Raw genomic sequence first — 26,182 nt, forward strand, 5'->3', positions numbered from 1 at the left:
AGGATTCAAGCTTTCATCATAGCAGGTGACTTGATACTTAGGTGCCAGGACTCAACTCACTCAGGTCCTTTACAAAGTAATTTTCTGCTCCAAAACCAAAGGAAGCAGATTGTTTTGAAATCTAGCCTTAGATTCCTGCATACTAATGTTTACCAAAAGATGGACTCAAGCTTTGAATGGGTACAATCGGCGTTTCACTGAATTCTGTGAGTAAATTAAACGACAAGCACTTCAGGTGCCAGCTGTGGAAAAGAGGCAAGGAATCAGCCCTGGGCTGTGATTATTTTCACAAAGTAAAAATCAACAAACAACACTCAGACTGTAAGTAAGTTTCCTGCTGTGCCAGTTTTATAATAAAGGTGTTTTTCTTTTCAGTTGAACTTTCCATTGACTTAAATCATTTATTTCCATGGAGGTTATTTAAGTATGAAGCCAGTGAAATCATTTTATGTGTTTACGTGTTAAAAAAAAAAAAATGTTTGATAGTTCACTGCTCCATCAATTTGAACATGCTTAAAAGTATCCCTAGTATTCTAGGGCATTCCTCTGATCAGAAGAGTTGAATGGCAACCTTTTATATAGTCTTACTTAGAAAATGAACCAAACTGAAAAATTGTGCACATTTGCATAGAAAGAAATTCTAATTTATTTGACTCTATCTCATTAATCTGCTCATTATAACTGTAGGCACTGGCTTGTAACTACAGCAGAGAAGTAGCTTTGTGTTAATCCAGATAACATGTAATTTAGAATCAACCCTTTCTCCCCTCTTGCAATTTCACTTGTTACCATAAAACTGAACTTCAGAGTTGGCAACTATGCTGTCACATGATGGGGGCTGCAAGGGGTCTCCTTTCCCAAAGAGGTTCACTCTGTTATAGAATCTGTTACCATTGGACATTAATATCTTTGGATCATGAAGGTCTTTTGTTCATCAAGAAGAATCCACTGAAAAAGTGCAAATACTCATGGATGGGTGATTTTTAAAGCGTTTTATTATATTTTAGCTTGATCACACTGAGAGTAGGTTGGACATGTTTCTTTGCTGCAACAGGCTAGCCCTTCCTGTAAGACAGGGTTTCAGGGTCTTCACCCAGTCCAGCCCTGTACTTCTGGGATCCAGCAGCCACAATAGCCTCCTGTCCCACCCTTCGCTCCTTCTGCCCCTTCATCCAATGGTTGGTGCATAACCAAGCTTGTCCAACCATACTTCCCCACCTCCAGCTCCAAAGATAGACTCATGGGCTCGAATAAGTACCCAACCCAAGCCAGGACAAGGTACCTTCTCATACTTTTCCTAACGAAAGCTGGTGGGAAAATACTTTTTTTTTTTTTTTTTTTTTTGCTTCTCTGGAGAAGGGATAAGTAGGGCAGCCCTTGGCTGCTTGTGGCCATGTTTTCAGTGTCTCCAGACATCCCTCTTGAGGAAATGAAAGTCTCACTGCAGAGAGAAGTAGAGAGACACAGAGTGCCCTGATGGGATTTGAGTCCCTGAATCTGTGAGACTCGAAGGCTGAGCATGCCGTTTCTCAGTTTGTTTGGGCTTGTGCCAATAAATCACCCTTTCTCATAATCACCCAATCATAAGCTCTTATGATTGAGGGTATCTGTCATTGGCAAACAGAGGTCTGAAAACCAAAAACAAACATTTTATCAAAGGGCACAGGACAAAGCGGGGAAGGAGTGGTGTTCTGGTCAAGGAATGTGTGTGGGAGGTGGGTCAGCCCTAATTGTTTGCAGTTCAATGGGAGCCATTGTGTGTTAAAGTTACCTACATCTTTTCAGACTTTACTTTCAAATCAATTTCGAGGTAGGGCAAGGTGACCAAAGTCTCTGAGAACAAGAGCTCATGTTACTCTGGGGCCACAAGAGCCTTGATAATAATTTCCCGGGCTGTTGAACACAGGGTTAGGCTGCTTGGAACCCATAGGAGAGTAAGACTGTGCAAATATTCGTTTTAAGGGCTTCAGGCTGTATGTCCATCTACTGACCCAGTTTCTCCAACAAATAAGAGAAGCAATACATAGGTTCTATAGGGAGTCAGTACTTTCATCCATAATTAACCTTGGAATATTTGGCTTTATTTAAATTTATATCTGTTCATAATACTTTAGGTTTTTTTGGTTTTTTCCTGCACAGATAATTTTTCCCTGCTTTAGACAGAAATACAGAGATAAAAGTGGACAAAGAAGCAAAGGTGGAATTTAATATTTTCTAACATCCCCCACAATTGTTACAGTCCTGGTAACCCAGTAGTATCCTAATTTTGACCTATCAAAATATCAAAGGGACAAAATCATCCTTAGATAGCAAAGGACATTATTTTTGTCAAAATGAGAGTAACAAGAATCAGATAACTTGCAATAAAATCTTTTTTCCACTAGATTCAAAGTACAGTTGAGATATTGAGAACTTCTCTCAGATGAGCAGGAAAATTTTCTCCAGCCTCCTGTGCAATCATTGTCAGCTTCCTATCATGCAACTGATTTGAAATCTGGCTATGATGCCTTAGAATAAAGACTTTTAAATGGATAATATTCTCTAATGGGCTTTATTCATTTAGGTTTCATGGTGGTAAAAGCAAATTAAGCTATATTGTTCTGTGGAAAGAGAAAACCATGTGTTTCAAGGTGATGGTGTCACATGCCATTTCCAGCTAGGGAAAGTGCTATTCAAAGCTGAAAATTAAAACCAAACTCATATTAAACGCTTTCCCATACGGTCAGGATGCTGGGAGTGTCTCACTTTCTACAGCCACCACATCACCTACTTCCTCCTCCTCCATTATTTCCACATTCCTCCTCTTTTTCCATAATTATTTATGAGTAATAGAGGAAGTGAGAGTAAGAACAATTGCATGTTCCTGGCTTTGCAAGAGCGCCGCACATCAAAGGAGGACATTCGTCCCAGGGAACCATAGTTTTGCAGGAGATCCACCAGGCAGAGTAAGATCTGCTCTTGCTGCAGAGAAATTGCCTCTCTGCACCAAAGCTGCATAGGCACCCTGGGGTGACTGCCCAGGCGTGGCCACACACATCTAACCTAGGGCCAGGTAGCTTGCGTTTATTCTTGTGGAACCTGTAAATGTACTAATACCTGCTTCAGAGATTAGTCTGAGAATTAAACACACATGAAATGGCTTAACAAAATGCCTGGTGTGTCATATCAAATGTTAATTGTTATTATTGCTGATGATGACAATCTGAGGGTCCCCGCCCCCTCCAAGTGTGTTTATCATCTCTGAGGGAAGACTTTTTAAAACATCTATACCAGAGTGGCTGTTAACTTTTTCGGAACCACCCAGATTTCACCCTCAGCCCGTCTTCCCTGCTTATTTCTGGCTGGTTAGCCTGTTGTTAAAACAGATTTCTTTCCTTTCCCATGCCTGTCTTGGTCTATCAGCCTGTCTACACTTTCAGACAAGCCCTTCTCCTTGCCCCACTTCAGAGACCCACCCCTGGGAGCCTTGGGTCTTCCTCTCTGGGCTCTGGATTTTCCCCACTGCCACCCAGCAAGACACTGATCAGATGTTTCACTCTATTCTTCAGCCCCAGAGACTTTCCTTGAAGGAACTGCTTGTTCATTCCCTGCTCTTCTCACAGTGGAAGCACACCCCGCCTGGAGCTCGCAGTTTCTGTATGTCTCTAATCAAGCAGAATGGAGATCAGGCCCGGCCAGCATGCAGCTGGCCCAGTGTGCTGCCTGGCACTGTGGCCTTGCTCTCTGCTTTGTTGCCAGTGAAGCTATATGCATCACCCAGGGCCCAGGGCCAGTGTGTAACTGTCACGTGGTAATACTGACCTCTAGGGGCTGGCTTTCCTTCACATAGAGTCTTGATCTTCTCATTGAGTTCCAGGACTGTGATGGCAGCCTCTTGCTTAGCTATTGCCAGATCAGTTTGCAGCTTTTTCAGTTTCCTTTTGTGCTTTAGTTTCTTTAAAAAAAAAAAAAATTTCCATCACTAGAGACAGATGCATCAAAGGAAGAAAAAGAACTAATGATGTCTGAACAAACATAGCCTTTAAAGGCCAGCTAAAAGAAAGAGCTCCATGTTCACCTAGACCAAGTCCTGTTTGAGGTCCATGCTCTCCTGTCAGAGCATTGAAACCACCAACAGTAAAATTTTGCTATCTGCATCATAGTATCTTTCACCCTATTGAAGGGTTTTTATCTGGATCTGAACCTTGTGTGTTGGCTGCTTATATAGACAGGCAGTTAGAAAAGAACTCTAGCTGGCAGTCTGAATTTTACCATTGAAGTGCCAACACTGAAAAGCATCTGATTTTTTTTTTCTCTCAGTCATTTTACCATTGAAGTGCCAACACCAAAAAGCATCTGTTTTTTTTTTTTTTTTCCTGGCCTGTAAGTAACCTCACAGGAAATAGTCATAGCCTTGATTCTCTTGTCATTTTCACCTTAGAGTTTGCATCCAAATAAACTCTAAAGCATTTCCATGAAATGTTGATGTTTATAGATATTAACTATGGTATCTATATAGAGAAAGTGGCCAGGGGAAAGAATATTTTTCAAGAAATTGAAATAGCAAGGACAGGAATTCCTTGCTATAAAATAATCTGATTTGTGACATTGAAACCTTTGAAGGAACTACATTAAGAAGTTGTTATATAACCGAAGGATTCCCGTTGAGACTGTATGACTAGAAAACTCCACTTAGGGTCCTCAAAATGGATTTGATTTGTCACAATTGGATTTCTCTGCAACTACAGAGAATCTGTTGTGAGAAGTGCTGTGCCGGCATTTTTGTGGTGCTGCCCTTCCAGTGAAAAGCTCACCTTGCCAAGTCTTTGTGGGCTGGTAATTAGGAAGCCCAGAAAATAAATGGCTAACATTTCTTATCGGACATAAATCTTGAGATAGTGAGAGGAATGGTTTTTGCTCATCAGGGAAGACAGTGTTCCCGGATCTTTAAAAAGAGTAGACTCAAGCAGCAGGAGATCACTCTTTTGTTTTGAGAGTAAAGCCAATAAAATCAGTTTATCAAAGACAGGATTAGATAGTCATAGACCTCAAGATTAGGACGTCCTGAAAGCTTAATGAATGGCATATGCACTGATAAAAGAAAACGCATCGTTCAAAGGAGAATGGTGGTCTTGGAACTTCGTTGAAGAGCGCTAGAAGAGCAGACGGACGTGGGCAAAGTTCACTCAGCCTGTCCAGGGGAGAGGCGCCCTGAGCCACAGCCATTCTACTAGAGGGGTAGTTAGCGTTCATGTCCTCATTTCTTAATGTACTAATTATGAAGCATCCTTTTGGTGTTGGACACTGTGCTCGCCAGCTGTTAAAAAATGCTGATAAGATCTCTGCTCCATGGCGCTAGTGGTAAAGAACCTGCCTGCCAATGCAGGAGATGTAAGAGACATGGGTTTGATCCCTGGGTCAGAAAGATCCCCTGAAGGAGGGCATGGCAATCCACTCCAGTATTCTTGCCTGGAGAATCCCATGGTCAGAGGAGCCTGGCGGGCTATAGTTCATAGGGTCACACAGAGTCAGACATGACTGAGGCGACTTCACACGCATACATGCACTAATTATGAAGCATCCTTTTGGTATCGGACACTGTTCTGGCCAGCTATTAAAAAGTGCTGATAAGATCTCTGCTCCATGTCACTAAGACCTTACTGTCTTTCTGTGAGTCTCTGTTCATCTAAACCCTTCATAATTTGCGCATTATGCAGCTTAGTTCAGGGAGAAGTCAAGCTGATGAAGCAAGGTAGTATTGTACAAAATGCCTAAGTATTTGATAGCTGTGTTTCTCACAGTAAATTCTGTTGCCTTGTTGCTCTATACCTCCCTCTCTTGTAAGTTGGTTGCATCGGCTTGTTCATGAGAACCTCGTCTCTCCCAGGTCTATGGAGCTCACACCTATGAGGGACATTTCCTGAGGCTGCTTCAAGACCAGTTCCATGCTCAGATTTTTCACATTTCCTTTTACCATTTAGAACTTTGGGGGATGGCAAGTGGGAGGAAGGGTGTAGAAAGGAAGTTTTCTTTTCTGTAAGAAAAGAAAGTGGAGAGAATGAGGGAAAGAATAGTAAGAGGAATTCAGAAAAGAGTGCTAATGAAAAGCATCAACAAAGAACTGAATGATATACATGCTCAAGTGTCAGGAATTCAGTGTACTGATGAGCACTGTTAACACTTAAATGTGTAAGAAAGTCAGATGGGTTGATGGATGGATCAAGAAACTGATAGATAAGTGATGAATTGAAGGTAACAAAGTGTCAATTGTAGTGTCTAGCTATGAAGAATATGGGTGTTTACTGTAAAATTACATCAACTGTTCTGTATGCTTGGAATTTTGCATAATAAAACTTGGGGAGGAGATATAACTAAGGATTCAGTTTCCTTACATTGTCCCTCCCTTAATTCTTAATAGATGGTATTCAAATTCTGAAATTATGTCACAGCTATTCATAGCAGATAAGTAACCTTCCAGAAACTTTTCTCAAAGTGGGCATTGACCCTAAATAAACAAAGCAAAAATAAATGCAAGTTAGTGAGAACTGATGGCTGATCACTAGGAGCTGGTGTGGTGTCAACAAGAAAAATCCTTGGCAAGCCACATTTCCATTCTGATGGGATGGCTTGATGGCAAGCATGCAGGAACTCAGTGAAAAGAGACAGTTCTCAAAATCACTTAAAATTTTCAGTTTTCCAGTTAGAAAAACAACTCTTTAAAAAAAAGTTCGTTTCCAGACCACCTTTTTGTCTTTCTCTTATGATGATTATATATTTTCTGTCTCTTATTATTGCTATAATGTCTGTATATTTTTGCCTTATGATCTGAGAAAGAAATGGAGGATATTTAGTTTGGAGAAGACTGTATGTCAGGGAATTATGATGGTTGGCTTCAGTTATCTAAAGGGCTATTCAAGACGAGAGGAAGTTGAGTCAAACAGTATTGTTCCAGAGATAGTGTGCGGAACCAGGGATAGAAAACATGAGCAGGCAGATTTTGGCACAGCATGAGAAAGCGCCCTCCAACAGTCAGAGCTTATATCCATAGCAAGATAGGATATGTTCTAGCAAAGGCCTCCTGCTCTGGGCACGATCAAGCAGAATCCAGATGAACATCTTCAGGCAGGCCCATGGTAACCTCTGGGGCCTGGGTCAAGAGGTAATTGGAGGTCTGACTTAGCCCCAGCTCCATCTACCCCTAGCTGCCACCAGTCTTCCTGAGGCACAGCACTTGCATGAACGGACAGCTCAGCCTTTCTGAGTCTCTAAGATGAATACAGCTGTCAGGGACACTTTAGAGATAATTCTGGGATTTGTGAGATGTTGGCTAAGAAGGCCAAGAAGGCTGGTGTGTCCCCCAGAATTCAAGAATTATGTGACTCAAAATATGTAACACTGTTATTTAGCTGTAAAAGAAAGGAAAGAAGGAATTTCAATTAAAAGTTGAATTAAAGAACCTTGATTGGTTGCTTAAGATTTCTATTGGAATCTTTTGGTTATTCAGATAAATTTTAAAATGGTTTGGCATTGTTGTCTTTTTTCTTTTATCCAGACAGAACTACTGTATGCTATTAATTCATGGCTTTAACTAAGCCCTTTGGGCATTTCTGAAAATTCAGTTTGCCAACATGTTTTTTATTAGTCATAGACATCAAATGATTTCAGTAACAATAATATTTTCCTTTGCTTTTTTGGCATTCTCTAGCCAGGCAACCCCAGTGTTGTACTTGAATCTACTGCACTGTTATGGTCTCCCTAGTAACTAGGAGCTCCCCTCAGTGATTACTGAAAGGAAAGGAAGGCTTTATAGCTTAGAGGTAAATTCCTATTACCTTGCTCTTTTCCTACTTCTCCTACAGGGTGGACAGAGGGAGGAAATCATGTATTTGTGCAGTGTTTTGAAAAGGAAATATTTATCCATATCACATTGCTGAATAGCTTACATTATACCAAGTCAATGGGATTTAGGAATAATCAGGGAACTATTTATAGAAGAGTTACAACACAGAGTTGCCAGCACGGTTTAAAATTTCTTAGTCGTTCCACACACTTCAAATCATGGCCTCGAATTCTAAAGCTGGACCTTGTCAATTCTTGGCCATGAGAAATTAGGCCAGACATGACATCGCCAGACCTTAGATGCCATTTCACAGAGTTGGTGGGGATTAAATGACATAACACATAGATGACAGTACCCAATGCTATGCTTGTAATGAAGTGGAATGTCTGTCTGGTTTTTGTCATTATTCCTTGAAACATACCAAGGATACTCTAAACTGGCCACTAAAACACTAACGATCTTCTCTAAAGATGACTCTGTCACACTTTACAAAAAATATACTTCAGTGAAAGCAAGACTTGTGTCTTTTCTTTCTTCTCTTCCTTTTTCTTCCTCTAAATTAAGTTTTCTGCATGATTGCATTGATCTCTTCCTCACCTTGTATGGGTAGACAAAACTTAATGTCCTGAAACAGACAGGCAAATAGCCTTGATCCAATCTCCTGCCAAAGCTGGCCTGATGCCTAGGCATAGTAGGTGGCTGCCTTCCTGAAACGATATGAGGGTACTCTAAAGCCTGACCTCTTGCTTCCCATGGAATCTCTGACTTGGGCCTGCCAGAGCATAGCTTCTTTCCACTTTGAAATCTACCCCATCCAACCCACCTTCATTCATTTAGAGAGCAGATGTAAAAGATGGGTTTTATCTTCAGGTGGCCACTAATAAAAATGCTTACTACCAAGAACATATAAGAGAAAGAGAATGATCTGAATGCAAAAGGTATAGGTAGGTTTCTCTTTTCATTTCTCTTCTAATAACCCATCATTAATAATGCAACTATTAAAAGTGATAGTAGCATTTTGATATAACTCAGTTTAAAAATCAATTTCACATCTCTTATTTTGTTTTGTATTTATACTTCCTCAGGTGAGTATTTTAAAAGTTCAGGAGTGATAAATATGTGCCATGTATGTTTCTTCCTACTCTATGGCAAGTCTTTGACTTGGGGATTCTTTCACACTGGGTTGCATATATGGCTTCTTTATCCTTAACCTGCACTTCCAACAGCTCTGCTCATTGATGAAACCTAATTGTCATCTGTATTAGTGTCTCTGATTTGTAGGTGAGAAAGATGAGGTCCCAGAGAGCTTGAGTAGAGCTAATCATGCTCTCTTACTGAGGAAGTAGCTAAATTGACTAGAACCAAGGTCTTTTGATTCCAGATGCTGATTTTCCTTTTCAATGCTAATGTAAGGCTTCACTAATGGAGAGCACCATTAATTTGTTAGGTTTGTAAAGGTGACCTTAGATAGTCACAGTGAGTAGAAGAAGGCAGTGTAACAGACTCAGTAATAAAATAGTAGCACTGAAGTGTGATGGCAAGGCCTTTATAGCATGGGTTGTCATGATATCTTTTGAGAACCTTGGGAAATAAAGGAAAGATTTGATGAACCCTACTAAGGACTGTCTGTGCTAGATGTTCTTAGCCCTCCTAGTGATTCTCATCAGAGTATCCTGAATTGACCCCGAAGATTGTGATCATTATGTTCTGTTGATTCATCTGAAGTGACAAAGAGTGAATCAGATGAATCGTTCTTACAAAATACTTTTAATGAAAGACAAATCACAAATGAAAAAATGTAATTTAGTCTTATTTCATTTAGTAATGTTGCAGGGGAACTAGCTTATGCACAAACCCTTAGGCCTCATTACAACCTTGACCAAGAGCCAGGCCTCATGTGACCACCTTTATAAAAAGTCAAGAGAGTCAGACTTCAGAAATCATAGCTGACACTTTTCAGTTCTTTGCAGTATCCCTCCTTTCTAAGTAGCTTATTTTATGTTACAACATGCTTAGGAATACATTTTAATTTTGTTTCCCATACCCAGAGGGTTAGGAATTTCAAATAAAAAGAAAACAAAACCCCAGTAATTAGACAAAAATCTTGACTCACTACTGGGGAAGAGTTTACCTATAGTTTTAGCCAAGCCTCATTTCTTTCCCTCTAAAAAATTATTAGAGAGAGAGATGGAATTTGCCAGTAGATGTCCTAGTTTCCAGAGATGCTGGAATAAGTGTTTATGTAAGAGAGGGTAAAGATAAATACCAAACAGAGAAAAACTTTATCTTGGAATAAATTCCAATGATAAGGTAGAAATTTCTAACAATAAAATTACCCAAAAGTTGGGATTTGTTTCCCTAAAAGATAGTAAGCTATCCTTCATATGGTTTAAGGGTCATTGTTGGGAATGTGCCAGAGAAAAGCTGACACTTTCTGATCACCTATAATATGACACCATGATCAAGTGGGATTTATTCCAGAGATGCAAGGTCGTTCCAAATTTGCAAGTCAATCAATGTAACCACATTAACAAAAGAAAGGATAAAAATTACAAGATCATCTCAATAGACACAGAAAAACTATTTGACAAAATATAACATTCATTCACGATAAAAGCTTTCATCCAAGTGGGTACAGATGGAACGAATATATCTCAACATAATAAAGGCCATTTATGACAAACTCATAGATGACATCATACTCAATGGTGAAAAGCTGAAAGCCTTTCCTCTAAAATCAGGAACAAGACAAGGATGCCCATTCTAACCACTTAGAATTTCTTAAAGCGGGAAGAGTCTAATTTCTGATCATGAAGATTTGAGCCATTGGCTCACCCTCAGTACAATTAAGGAAATCAGGTAGAATCACTGAACCTTAGATGACACAGATTTGGGTGCAATAGTTGAAAACAAATGACCCATTTCTAGCATTTTAGAATTATATAAGTAGAAGCAGAGTAAAAGGACATAATTTGCCCAAAGTCACAGCTAATAAAATAGAAAAAATCAAGACTCCAAGCCAGGTTTTCTCACTTTCCATCTCACTGTTTTTTCCTACTCTATCATGTTTTTTTTTTTTTTTTGGCTGTAAGAGCTGAAGGGCCAGGGAATGGGTGTATGATTGGAACCTGGAACAGTAACCAAGATCCCCAAGTTCTAAGGTCCCACTGTCAAAAATAACAGTCATTATATAGGCAACATTCCCTTCAAACCCTCTTTATACAGAAACATGAAGTACTGGAATCATGCCATTCTACATGATATATGAGGGTCATTGTATATTATATGAGAGTTACATTTGATAGAATTTTTAGGTGCTTGAGATCCTGCTAACTTCAAAGGAATAAGCTAGACCAATCAACTTGCTTTCATATAGCATCAGGCTATCTGTACTCAGTCAAACAAATCCACTTCTGAGATTAACAAGTACTCCTTGTACATTCTTTCTTTATGTGAGCCTAACTGTGCCTCAACATTCTTACCCAGTAAACATGAATCCGGCTGACAACTGAGATTTTTGAGGAAGAACCGACGGTGCAATAAATAAGTTTTCATTAGCTGAGCACAGCACAGAACAAAATTGAGTGTTCAGTAGATATCATAAAAAGAAAAAGCAGCCAGCGCTTGCTCAAGCCAAATCTACTTCTTGGACTTACCATCTCAAATCACACCCTGAGAAAAGAGGGGAAAGTGCCTCATCACACCTAACAGAGCCTGCTAGGAAGCTGTTTTTCAGTCCAACCCTCTCTGGCGACAGAGAAAGCCCACGGGGCCAAAGCTGAATAAGAAGCAATTTCAGCTTGTCAGCCCCACCTCTACAAGTGTTGGTAACATTGGCAAAGAGGCATAATGGAAGAGCACAGAAGCCAGAGGACAGAAAATACAGGTGGTGAAAAAGAATTCCTATATCTGCCTAATGACAGTGCTGCTAATCTCCTCCAACATGATTATAAAAATAAGAGCTTTTTCTCTGCAGTGACTTGGTAATTGGGCAGATACTTGTTTGGTTTTTCTTGTGCTCAGCACTCCTTTTGAATTGACTAAGGCTGCCTTCTGGGGAAAAAATTGGTAGCTATTGGCCATCTGTGACTTATCTTGAATCATAATGCAAAGGCCTGTGTTTGTGGACTAGAAAATTAAGATCCTGAACCACCAAATTGCTCATATCACCTTGAAGGGTTTTTCTGTGTGGTAAAGAACCAAATTAAGTAAACCTTCCCAAGAAACATCCGTTTCCTTCAGAAACTCTACTCTTCTCTAAGAGTGGTGAAATTACAGGGAATATAGTCTCCATGAGGACAACTTAATACATCACAAGGAAATCTAAATAGAGAAAATGAAATTATCATAAGAGGAGAAATGATTCTCATATGACATAAAATAACTTTGTACACTGTTTAAGAGAAATTAGAGAACGCACCACAGTAGGAAGTTTTGTGTGATGTGTATTTTCTCCCCATGAAATACAACGTTTTTAAAAACTGTTGCTTTCTTAATGCAAAATTGAAACAGCTTTACAGCAGAAGTTTAAGGTGAAGTGGATCTAACCTCATATAAAAATGTATTAATATTTATAATGTTAAAAGTAAGTGTCAGGGTGAATGTTTATAAATTCTAGAGTGGCATTGTATTGACAGTGTTATGATTATTTTAGGATCTTCATTCTTTATAAGTAGAACCTCTGAGATGGTGGTTCTTGTCGATGAATTATCAAGCAAAGGGCTTTACAGTGATATCTGTGGTTGAATATCCTATGGATGCAATTAAATAAGCAATTTGTCTAGTCTTTAATTTTTAAATTGCTTTAATCTGGTATATGTCTGGAAACAAAAATAATTTCATAAACAGTAAGAATCTGAAGTCAAGTTTCTCCCGAAGAAAATCTAAAATTTCCAGTGAGGTTTATTGCAAGCCACGTTTGACAGTTAATTTGACTCTGGGCATATAAATGCATATGGAGAAATCACCAGGAATTAAAGCATCAAGCTTGATTCCTAGCACAAAATGTGGTTTGTCTTTTTAACTCTTTCACTTGAAATGGAAGATTCTCTTGAATGTTAAATTGGTCAGACAATACAAATTCAAGTGGAGAGAATAAATTAATGAAGCGGTTGCTAGGAAGTGACAACAGAATCAATGATCTTCGTTCACATTTGCTGAGACCAATGACTTTCATCTAAAACCTCAGGCAGTGTCTAACAGTTCAGTAATTATTGCTCCCTGAGCATTCTCTTTTCTTGATTTTCCTATTCTCATTTTCTTCTTAGCTATCCACAATAATAAAGAGGAAGTCACAGGTAAAACAGACTCAAAGAGGATACCAGGAGCCTTCAGTTTGCCTAGGATACCAGTCCTAGCCTTCAGTTAGAAAAATCGATTTCCTCAAGAGGCTATGGGTACACAGCAAACAGTTGATGTACATATTTAGTTGCTCAGTCATGTCTGACTCTCTGTGACCCTTTGTACTATAGCCCACCAGGCTCCTCTGTTTATGGGTTTTCCCAGGCAAGAATACTGAAGTGGCTTGCCATTTCCTTCTCCAGAAGATCTTCTTGACTCAGGGATTGAACCCATGTCTCCTGTGTCTCCTGTATTGCAAGCAGATTCTTTACCTGTTGAGCCATGGGGAAGAGCAATAATATGGTAAAGACTGGTTTGAAGACCATTTGAGGAGTTGAGTATTTTGAGCCAGTTTAATATAGGAATGTTGGGATAAGATTTTTTTTTTTTTTTTTTGGCCACACTGTGTGGCTTGTGGAATCTTAATTACCTGACCAGGGATTGAACCTGTGTCCTCCACACTGGAAGTATGGAGTCTTATCCACTGGACCACCAGGGAAGTCCCTAAACAGTTGATATTCAAATAAATTTCAAACATACTGTCTTGATAACTGTAGATACAATCCAATGATCAAAACTGAAGCGCTTTAGAGTTCATTTGTCCAAGAGCTGCAATGCAAGGTCACTTTGGGGGTATCTTTGCAAAGACATTTTACAGTCCCTTCCTCAATTCTGTTCATATTCTTGATATCTTGTGAATGTGTACTGATGATGCATGTGTGATAGATGACCTTTTATCTAGTGTTGGTGACATTGCAGTCTGTGTATTTGATGACAAGAAAACCCATGCTTCCAATGCTGCAACAGAAGTTTTCTTTGCTTTCTTTAGCTAAAGCTTTTCAATCTGAGATCATCAGCTTAGTTTCTCCCTTAGGGTTTTTGTGCAGTTTCTGTTCTTGACCATCAGGGCAACCTATCTCATAAACCTTTAAAGAAGACCCCCAAGAAAGAGCAGTGGTTTGCCACACCAGAAAACTTCTATACTAAAAAGGTGTCAGTCCTGCTCTGTGAAGGTGACTGAGCATATGGGGAAACAGGCAATATTTGTAACCTAAATTTAGTTTCACTCCTTATATTCTAGCTATAATTTTAGTTAAACTTTTTTGGTCTTGTCCTCTATTATTTAGAAAAGCTATCTCATTCATGTCATGAAGCCACATGTCACAGATGGTGAGATAGGCTATTTGGATTTGTGTATAGTTACTTCCAATAGTCCTTAAAAAAGTTTAATTTCAAAATCTGATGTATGTGAATTGGCTTTTATGAGTGCAACATGATGTTGCAAAGGCATAACCCACTGAAAGAGGCATTGTGAATAATTATGCAAAGACTCAAGGCGGGGTTCCAGGGGAAGGTGTGGCAGTGATGGGAACTTTTGCTATGTAGATATTTGCAAGTTTCAGATTGCATACTTTAACAAGTTTAGACAAATGTCTCTGCTATAAGACAAGTCATCAGATATGGACTGTTTCTTGGTTTTGTTGGACTCAAGAGTTTGTCTCTCTCATTTTACTCTCTAGCAAGGTACTTTCTCTAATTCCATTAAGAAAGCTAGCAGTGAAAAGATAGCACATGAATCTAAACTTCCAAACAGGAGTCTTTAAGTAGTCTTAGTCTTGGAGTCCTATCTGGTAGACCTCTAAGCCTGTTCCCATCAACACACCCTTGTCTGTGAGATAGGTAAGGATAATGAATAGGGAGGGGAATGGGTGAACTGGGCTTAAAGCTATTTGCCTCATCTTTTTGTAGAAACTTGTGGTGTCACACTTTCCAGAGTCTGAGATTGATTGTAAAAAGATTTAGGGATAACCAGATGAGTTGTTCATCAGGAACAGGTTGAAGATTTCTCAAGTTAGACAAATGGTGAGTTGTCTATTCTGGTCCTGACCCAGAAAAACCCACAGGAGCCACATTTGATCAGTGGTCCTTTAGACTTGAATTTCCGGGTCATCCTTGGTAATAGTGGGGACAACATTGGCTTCACTCAAGATCACCAGATCTGGAAATGTCATGGCCCCAGAAATGCATTCTTGGGACACCCTGGACTGAATCTGATTCCCTCCCCCAACTCCCAGTTAAGAATGAGTATCAGTCAGAGTTCTGTGAAATTTAAGTTCAGGAGATACACAACAAGTAAATACTTCTTGATGATCTGAAAGAATGAATAAGGCCTTCCCTGGTGGTCCAGTGGTTAGGACTTGGTGCTTTCAAGGCTAAGGATCAGGGTTCAATCCCTGGTCTGGGAACTAAGATCGCACAAGCTAAGTGCTGTGGCCAAAATTGAATAATATGCTCTAATTTTGCTCAAATATCATGTGTGGAAGTGAAAATTGACATCTGCTGCTGCTGCTAAGTCACATCAGTTGTGTCCGACTCTGTGCAACCCCATAGACAGCAGCCCACTAGGCTCCACCGTCCCTGGGATTCTCCAGGCAAGAACACTGGAGTGGGTTGCCATTTCCTTCTCCAATGCATGAAAGTGAAAAGTGAAAGTGAAGTCTCTCAGTCGTGTCTGACTCTTCACGACCCCATGGACTACAGCCCACCAGGCTCCTCTGTCCATAGAATTTTCCAGGCAAGAGTACTGGAGTGGGTTGCCATTACCTTCTCCAAAATTGACATCTGCTTTCTCTAATTTCAACTCTATCTGCCTTTTCTAAACTAACAGTATCGAGTCACAGATGAACCCGGCTTTTCAACTGAAGGTATTTTTTTCCTTTTAATTGTGGAAAACACACATGGCATAAAATTTATTATAACCATTCTAGATGTACAGTTCAGTAGTGCTAAATATATGTACATTGTTGTGCAACCAACCTCCAGAACCTTTTCATTTAGCAAAACTGAGAATCTTACAACCATTTTCCCCTCCTCCTTCTGTTCCTATGAATTTGACTACTCTTGTACCTCACATAAGTGGAATTATACAATATTTGTCTTTTTCTTACTGACTTATTTCACTTAGCATACGTCCTCAAGGTTCATCCATGGTGTAGCATGTGTCAGGATTTCCATCCTCTTAAAGACTGAATAATATTCCCTAGTACATGTGTATTCGATTTTGTTTGTCCGTTCATCCACTGAAAGACACATGTTCCTGGCACCTCTTGACTCTTATATGGAAGACATTTCTTGAAATAGCAATCAAAACAGTACAGTAATTACACTACTTGTCTTTGCTAGATAAGCTGAAACTTTTAATTATAAATTACATTTTCATTTACCAAAAATGTTCACTGTTTGTCAACCAAGAACATTGGTCCCAAAGTAAAAATTCATTTAGAAGCCATCTCATATATTCTTTTTTTGTTTTTGTTTTAATTAATTATTTTAATTGGAGGCTAATTACTTTATAATATTGTATATATTCTTAAATGATTTTGGTAAGACAATTTCTATCACAGATTTCTAAATTAGGCATTTCTTTTATGTCAGACATAGGTCCTTCATCCTTTTTTTTATATAAATATCACTAGTACTGCCAGTATGACTTACAACTGTTAGAAAATGCCAAACCCCACTGACAGACAAAGAGGCCTGGGATCACCAAGCAGATATAACTCAAGAATGCAGTAACCTAAGAAATAGGTAAATTTTGATATTGATTGTTAGAAAAGAAGTTCAGAGGAGCAGATGCTTATCAGACAAGCTAATTTAGTGATGAGCCTCTCCGTTTCATCTGCCCTTTTGAAAAGGGGCTGTTAAGGCTTCCCCTGCTGCTCTATAGGTTGACATCTACACATCATATCTAGCTGAGGAGCTTTCAAAAAAGTACATCAGCTCAAACCCCTCTCCTCTTCCACTCAATCAGAATGGGAGAGAGTGTGGGTGTGAGGCTGGTAATCTGGTTTTTAAGCTTTTTGGTTGCTTCTGATGGTAACATCTGTGTGGACTGACCAAAGGAGAATCTATAGACAGGAGCCAGATGCTGACCGCAATGGCAATATGAGTGTCCTATGGACATTTTTGTGCTCATATTCCTGAAGCCAGGCAGTAATGTGAGCTGGGGAATTGGGACAGCAGCAACTACTGTAAGCTGATGATGGGAAGGTTTCCATGGGGTTCAGTCCACATAACATCTGCTATTTTTTCTTTACTTGACCAATTTCAGGTGTAGAAAGAAAGGGACTAGTTCCAACCAATTGGAACAAAGGAGTGTCTGGTTTTGGAAATCATACTACCCTATGGCACTTCACTTAGGGAATTTATGAAGTGCGCTGGCTTCCTTTCTTAGGGTAAATGTGAAGAGACAGGAAAGTACCAAAGACACTAAGCTATTCAGAGCTCTAGTACTCCCTCCTGCCAGACTTGGAAAAGAACACCCCAGTTCTTTGGGTTTCTGAGCTCCCTTGAAACTCTTCGCAAGTTATAAAAGCTAAGGAAAATTCCTGTACCAGCTTTCACACTCATTGCATTGTTCAAAGTTATTTCATCAACTTTCATAAGCTTCAAAGAAATCTAACAGGAAAATTCTAAGTTCTGTTCCTAAGTCTGTCAACAACACAATAATCTGAGGCAAGTGCCTTGATATTCACTCTCTAATGACAAATGGAATTTTAAAAATCACCTTAGGGTTTACATGTGCATGAATTAACTCATCCTGATTAAATGCTTTGAGCCTCAGATGTTTGCGGTGAGGTGGGGAACAGATGCAATGAAAAGGACACTTCATGAAAATGTCCTTTTTTCAGTTTAAAAGTTATAATTTGTTTTTCTTTTTTAAAAAGTCATTCAAGATTTTTTTTTTAAGAAAAGAAACCTGTGCTTCTTAAATGTCTTAAATCCCTTGATAATCCCAGTGTGCACTTAACACACACACACACGCGTGCACGCACGCACATGGCAGAAAAGGAAAAGAAACATCATTTTTTGGGCACAAAATGCATCAGAAATCTTTGCTGGCTAGCCTAAATTTTGTGCATTATGGGGGGAAATACCTTATATGACCTCAAAGTACTTCAGTGAATTCCAATATATGAAAAGGAGGAATCTTAAACTATCTAAGAAAAGGCTTAATGTGTGGTATAGTTACTAGATCTTTGATCATTTGTATTGCTTCTGTTTATTTTTTTTCTGTCTGAAACTGGAGTCACACTGTGCATAATTTTAAGGAGAAAAAAGATAACTAGTTGCTTCTGTATTCTTTTCTCAATCTCTTTATTTTCCAATGTGATTGTAATTACTATCTTCTGTGATAGAGTAAATGAGGGGAAAAACTGTAAATTAGATAAGAAATTATACAAGAGGTGGCATTTCTATCAACCTGGGAGAGCCAAAGTGCCTATCAACAAGGGTTGAATGTTTCTCCTGGACTAATCCCAATTTTCCAAGTGCATAAGCTACTGGAAAACTTTTTGGTGTAAGACTTTCGAGAACATATTTTTCTGACCAGGTTAAATGTTCCAAAGTAGATAAAAGTTTAAGAAAGAATGAAGCTCATTAGAAAGAGCTGGCTTTCTGAGATCATCAATAATAATTTAGTTCAGCAAACATTATCTACTAAGTACCAGTCTCTAAACCAGATGCTATACATGCAAAGGTAGGTAGAAATTCTGGCTCAAACTCTAGGCACAATAAGGCAATCTGTACTTACTACTTCCAAATAAATTCAAGATAAGAGATAAATAAGTATTTTTAATGTTTACTTAGAAGCTCTTATCTCAGAGTAGGCTGTGGATTGCTCTACTGTACGTTCCAGCTTCCATGTGAAATTTATGTAACTAAAGTTTTCCTAGTTTCCACAATGGACACTGCCTTTCTTCCCAAAATGAACTGTCTCTGAAGTCATGATGAGAGTTCACTCTTATTTGGTGTTTTCTCTATGTGAGGCACTATTCTAAGCACTTTACACATATTATCTTCTGAGAATCTTGTAAGAATTCTACATGGTAGGGACTCTTATTAACATCCTTATTTTGCAGTGGAGGAAACAGAAGATTGGCCAAGATGAATGGCAGAGTTTAGGGGAGAAGGCATACCTACTAAGTGGTAGAGATAGATTTTGAATCCCAGAGGCTGGCTCTAGGTTTGGGCTCTTAATTTCTCTGCCACCATGGCTCCAGAAAGGAAAGTGACCCAGACTATCCAGGGAGAAAGGATGAAGGCCAGAGGAAGCAGGGTCAGATGTGAATAGCCAAAGGATGGGAGGTAAATGTATATTGAGAAAGGAAAAGTATGGATATGGAAACAGACTCAGAGAGCCAGGGCATTCAGATTTCACTCCCAAGTTGGACAAAGGAGTGGAGGGGCTAAGATGGCAGAGGAATAGGACGGGGAGACCAATATCTCCACTACAAATTCATCGAAAGAACATTTGAACGCTGAGCAAACTCCACAAAACAACTTCTGATCACTAGCAGAGGACATCAGACACCCAGAAAACCAAGTTGGACAAAGGCTGAACTCCTCTGTATTCCATCTGTTGTGAAGTTCTTTCATGACCCTCAGAAAAAAAGAACTGAGAGTATATGGCTATGTTGAGGGTTTCAGTTCAGTTCAGTTCAGTTGCTCAGTCATGTCTGACTCTTTGTGACCCCATGAATCGCAGCATGCCAGGCCTCCCTGTCCATCACCAACTCCCAGAGTTTACTCAAACTCATGTCCATCAAGTCGGTGATGCCATCCAGCCATCTCATCCTCTGTCGTCCCCTTCTCCTCCTGCCCCCAATCCCTCCCAGCTTCAGGGTCTTTTCCAATGAGTCAACTCTTTACATGAAGTGGCCAAAGTATTGGAGTTTCAGCTTCAGCATCAGTCCTTCCAATGAACACTCAGGACTGATCTACTTTAGGATGGACTGGTTGGATCTCCTTGCAGTCCAAGGGGCTCTCAAGAGTCTTCTCCAACACCACAGTTCAAAAGCATCATTTTTTTGGTGCTCAGCTTTCTTCACAGTCCAACTCTCACATCCATACATGACCAGTGGAAAAATCATAGCCTTGACTAGACGGACCTTTGTTGGCAAAGTAATGTCTCTGCTTTTTAGTATGCTATCTAGGTTGATCATAACTTTCCTTCCAAGGAGTAAGTGTCTTTTAATTTCATGGCTGCAATCACCATCTGCAGTGATTTTGGAGCTCAAAAAAATAAAGTCTGACACTGTTTCCCCATCTATTTGTTGAGGGTTTACTACAGACCAATTCAAGGAGGATGCAGAAATGCTTGCTAGACTTGTAACCATGAGAAAGAACCAATGTCTTGCTTAGGAGCAAGAAAACAGCTATCACTCAACAGTTTGACCATCTAATATATGGAAAAGGAAAAGTAATTTAAAATGAAAAAGAATAGATTTGTTGTTTAGTGGGGTTATTGAAAACCAATTACAGGTGTATGTTGTCCTCTTCAAGTTAAAAATAAAACACAACTCAAAAGGCCAGACCTCTCTCACTCACTTCTTATTACTTCCTATGATTGATCCTCCCGTGATGTTAAGAGATGTAAAACTCAGGTCTTAATTAGCCACAGTAGTGGGTTCAGAATTTCTAGACAAGAGACTTTGGGGCAGGTAATCCAGCTGGCAGGCTGGGGCCAGGGCACTGGTTTAGACCTGTGTTTACATGGTAAACACACTGTTAAGTTAGCTCATATTTTTATCTGGGTGGCTTGGCAGGGTGAGGGAACTTTGCTCTTTAAGCTACCCTTTGCTTGAAGGGTACACTTCACTGATAAGCAGACTGCGGAAGGAATGTTTCTAGCCTCACAACCACTTTCTTCAAATCTTCTCTAATAAGTTCAGAACATATGTATGAACGCATGCTGCCCAAAGACAAATACTGTTTCACATTTCCTGACCAGCCATTCCAAATCCTCTGGCTGTAGACAGCTTGTTCACTTGAACCCTTAATAAGGTTTTTTTTTTTTTTTCTTTCATTTTTTCTGGAAACACAAAACACATTGTCCGGAAGAAACAAAATCATGGCACACAACCAAAGTGAACAAGATTTATGTATTTAAGTATATATCCATTCCTATTAGGATCCTACTCCCATTTGAATCTGAATTTCTAATAGGAAAATGAAAATGGGGACTACTGAAGAGTTAGAAATAGAGAGACCCACAAAAGAAACAGTCTTGTCAATGCCAATTGGTACCTGTCTTTAAAAATTTGAAAGAGCCCCTGTTTGAGTTCCCTGAGTCACATGGCAAATTCCCATTAGCTATCTATTTTACACATGATGGTGTATATGTTTCCCAGTTACTCTCTCCATTGTCCCACCTTCTCCTTCCTCCCCCACCCCTGTGTCCATAAATGTGTTCTCTCTGTGTGCGTCTTCATTGCTGCCCTGCAAACAGGTTCACCAGTACCATCTTTCATGTATACGCATTACTATTTGATATTTGCTTTCCTCTTTCTGACTTATTCACTCTACATAATAGGCTCTAGGTTCATTCACCTCATTAGAACTGACTCAAATGCATTCTTTTTTCTGACTGAGTAATATTCCATCGCACATATGTACTACAACTTCTTTATCCGTTCACCTGTTGATGAACATCTAGGTTGCTTCCATGTCCTATTTACTATCGTAAATAGTGCTGCAAAGAACATTAGGATACATGCATCTTTTTCGATTTTGGTTTCCTCGGGGTATATGCCTAATAGTGGGATTGCTGGGTCATATGATACCTTTATTCCTAGTTTTTAAAGGAATCTCCATACAGTCTTCCACAGTGGGGCTATCAATTTACATTCCCACCAATAGTGCAAGAAGGTTCCTTTTCTCCACACCCTCTCCAGCATGTATTGTTTGTAGATTTTTTGATGATGGCCATTCTGACCAGTGTGAGGTGATATCTCATTGTAGTTTTGATTTGTATTTCTCTAATAATGAGCGATGTTGAAAGATGTTATCACAAAAGGTGTACCAACTCACAGTCTCAGAAGGTATTTGAGTGCTTATTGTCCAGCCTATCCTGTTTTTTAAAATCAAGCTTTTATATTTTGCCAACCAGAAAGGTACATAAAATCTCACATAGACTTACTTTAATCTAATTATAAGGGTGCATAAAAATCTCATAGTTATTTAGACTTACTTTAATTTCAAGGGAAGTAAAAGATTTTATTTTTTATATTTTATGTCTATTATTATATGTTTATTAATTTAATTTTGCTAGTTTCTATGAAACTCATATCACTAATATTGTTCCATATCTTTTTAAAATTGGAGGGGTTTTTTTGAGAAATACTATTAGCAAAGATGTTACTTAGTCACCATATTAATTTCAAGTGAAGAAGTTCATTGGAAGATGCGTTAATAATAGAAGAAAATGTGAAGGATAATGATGATTTTATGAGATGGGCTAGGAAGCAAGGGTTTCTAAGCAGAAGCATGAGGAAAGGTATAAAATTAAAAGTGTAGGTTGGAGAGTTGAACCTAAACTTTAGTCTGGGGAGAGGCAGGAGGGTCTACTCTACCTGAGTTTAAAAGGGGAAAGTTAGAGTAGCCTGTAAGCTCTGTGGCAGGAGAATTTGGGGACATCTATATGAGGAAAGACTATGTTAAAAAAAAAAAGTATTCGGTCCATCCCGAGTGGTAAATATGCAAAGTGGAAAGAGACAAGACCTAAGCCTAGCAAGGGATTGGATTGTGAAACTCTTAAAGGCCACGCAAAGGAAATTTATTCAGAAGAAAATAATGGGTCATATTTTTAGCCAGTGGATGGACATTTAGAAATAACACTGGACTGCTGTGGAGGAAATTTGGGTCAGGGAACCTAAATAGAGAACCAACACAATAACTTAGTTGAGAAATGACAAAGACTTGCACAGTGCAGGACTGCAGAGATGATGAGAGGGGAAAACACTGATCAAACTTTTTCCAAGACAGAAGTGGCACGATATGGGGGCCAACTAATCTTAGAAATGAAGATGAGGGAGGAATCATAGCTGATTCCCTGGTTTTTCACTTTACTGTCTAGGTAGATGGAAACGTCTTTAACTGAAGTAGGCAATACAAAGGAAGATCAGATTCTTTTGTGGGGATGGGAGCATGTGGGGTGAGAATGGGCACAAAATGAATCCAATTTTGACTTAAAGGTGTTGTAAATAGGTCAAGGGGAAGAGTCAGCTCCACATAATGTATTTATTTTTCCAACAAATATTATTGAATACCTGCTCATCCAGGTACTATTCTGGTTGTGGGGATACCATTGTAAGAAAGACAAAATTCTGATTCTTACAGAGGTTATATTCTAGGGAAAGTAGCTAGAACATTAATGTCAGGACAAATTTATGATGCATAAGAATTAAATTTTACTCCTTGGGTACACTGAGTTATATGAAAGCCTTTTGTAAAGTTAATATGCATAACACATACATGTTCCCACTGACTCAGCATAATTTTGGTATATTAAAATATAAACATTTATAGCTTTATTTTCTCTTCTTACATACTGTTGTGTCTGTTTATCCATTTGAAGCCAAGGTTTTGCCCCACAATGAAATCCTCATTTATTACAAAGTTCATATGGGTAACTGGGAAATACATTACGATGATTTGTTTGTTGACATCGTCTTCAGAGAAATCAGCGGTTAAGCAAAACCTCCCTGAGCCTCAGTTTCCTTACTTGTTAGCTATGCGAGGTGGTATGAATGGTCTCAGCTGCCAGCTCCATGAGCCCAGTCCAGTCTATCCACTGAGACTTTTTTGTCCTGTCACCTCACCTGTCTTCTCAGCATCCTGCCCAGTGTTCCTGCATCACCCTCCCCACCTTCGCACCAGGCTTCCCTTGGTCCTTGTCCCTCTGGAACCAACACTGATGGGACTGAATTCTGTGGGAGAAAATCCTCACAATCTTGCTTTTCATGGCACTGTATTGTCTTGTATCGAGGTCTCAACTGAGTTTTCAAAGGGCCTAGCAATTTTTCTGAGCTTCTGCTGCAGTTTCCTCTCCTTCCTGGCAGCGGCCTGTCAGACCCAAATAACAGAACTCACTCAGGTACACAGCTGAGACAGGAACTCCTCAGACTCAGACCCTGAGGTGCACAGAGTCACTTGCTTTGGCCGCTGCCCTGGTCTCCATCCCTTGCTGTCACAATGGAAGAAGCGGCCTCCTTCTGCCCATGGCTCACCCCTCCCTTTTCCCCTTCTATGATCTGGGTTTTGTTTTCTCCCACCTTTCCAGGGACTTTTCCCTGCTGATCATATGATCTGATCTTCCACATCTTCATACTGTCCCCCTGGGGCTCATTCTTAACATATACAGATAAGCGCAAGCCTTTCTTAAAAACAGATAGACAGAGGAACCACCTTATTCATCCCCCATCCCCCTCCAGCTATCACCCTCAATTTACATTCACAATCAGATCTTTTTTTTTTAAATTTGAGTATAGTTGATCCACAATGTTGTGCCAGTTCAGTATACAGCAAAATGACTTAGAGATAGATTCTTTTTTCAGATTCTGTCCATTATAGATTGTTACAAGACGATACAGTTCCCTATTCTATACACTATATAATAGGTCTCTATTGCCCATCCATTTTATACTAGTAGAGTGTATCTGTCAGTTCCAAACTCCCAATCTATCCTTCCCTCTCCTATCCTCTGGCAACCACAAATCTGCTCTCCAAGTCTGTGAATCTATCTCTGTCTTGTAAATAAGTTCATTTGAATCATATTTTTTAGATTCCACATATAAGTGATATCATGTGATATTTGTCTTTCTCTGTTTGATTTATTTCACTTAGTATGATAATCTCTAGGTTCATCCATGTTGCTGCAAATGGCATTATTTCATTCTTTGTTTGCAGCTCTGTAATTTTGTATATGTGTGTGTGTGTATATATATATACACATATATATATATGTACACCCCACATCTTCTTTATCCATTCATCTATCAGTGGGTATTTAGGTTGCTTCTACTCTGTCTTGGCTATTGTAAATAGTGCTGCAATGAACATAGGGATGCATGTATCTTTTTGAATTAGAGTTTTCATCTTTTCTGGGTATATGCACAGGAGGGAGATCACTGGATCATATGATAGCTCTATTTTTAGTTTTTTAAATAACCTCCAGACTGTTCTCTACCATGGCCACACCAGTTTACATTCCTACCAACAGTATAGAAGGGCTTTCTTTTCTCTACACCTTCTGTAGCATTTATTACTTATAGACTTTTTAATGGCCATTCTGACCTGTGTGTGGTGATAGACTTCATTGTAGCTTTGGTTTGCATTTCTCTAATAATTACCAATGACAAGCATCTTTTCATGTGCCTGTTGGCCATCTGTACATCTTGTTTGGAGAAATGTCTATTACAGGACTGATGCTGAAGCTGAAACTCCAATACTTTGGCCACCTGATACAAAGAACTGACTCATTTGAAAAGACCCTGATGCTGGGAAACATTAAGGCAGGAGGAGAAGGGGACGACTGAGGATGAGATGGTTGGATGGTATCACTGACTCAATGGGCATGAGTTGAGTAAACTCCGGGAGTTGGCGATGGACAGGGAAGCCTTGTGTGCTGTAGTCCATGGGGTCACAAAGAGTCGGACATGACTGAGCAACTGAACTGAACTGCTTATTTTTTTGATTGTGCTGTTTTTGGAATATTGAGATGCATGAGCTGTTGGTATCACAACCAGACTTCTCGAAGGAGTTGCCCACTCTCACTATTCTCTGGTGTCATCTCCCGCTCACTCCTCAGCTCTCTCCAGAATGGCTCCAGTCTGATTGTCTGATCCAAAGGTGTTTAGTAAATAAAAATATGTTAGACTGATGGATGGAATGAAATTAAATATCCCAGGGCACTCTCAGATTGGTAAGAATGTACATTAAGAAGGTTTTCAATGTGAAGTATATAAAACATCATGCTTTGGGGGGAATGATTTACATTGGGTAAGTCATTCTGAACACTTAATATTCTTTTGATTCTTCTCTCAAAACTGATCATTTCAGTCATTCTGAACACTTGATATTCTTTTTATTCCTCTCTCAGAACTGATCATTTCAGTGAAGTCAGGAGGAAAAAAGGAAATGCCATTCTTTGATACACCAGGTTCTGACTGGAAAAATGACTCT

At 39.3% G+C, this 26,182-nt stretch overlaps 1 protein-coding gene across 1 annotated transcript in view; it reads right to left on the bottom strand.

Annotated features, from left to right (window-relative positions):
* CCDC192 (coiled-coil domain containing 192) overlaps positions 1–26,182 on the bottom strand; it is a 191,479-nt gene that overhangs the window by 55,638 nt on the left and 109,659 nt on the right. The window contains exon 5 of the mRNA XM_061150862.1: positions 3,802–3,934. Coding sequence (XP_061006845.1) covers positions 3,802–3,934 — 133 coding nt within the window. The remainder of the gene's footprint in view (positions 1–3,801; positions 3,935–26,182) is intronic.

The sequence above is a fragment of the Dama dama genome, chromosome 9 (assembly GCF_033118175.1).
Source record: "Dama dama isolate Ldn47 chromosome 9, ASM3311817v1, whole genome shotgun sequence".
Taxonomy (NCBI): Eukaryota; Metazoa; Chordata; class Mammalia; order Artiodactyla; family Cervidae; genus Dama; species Dama dama.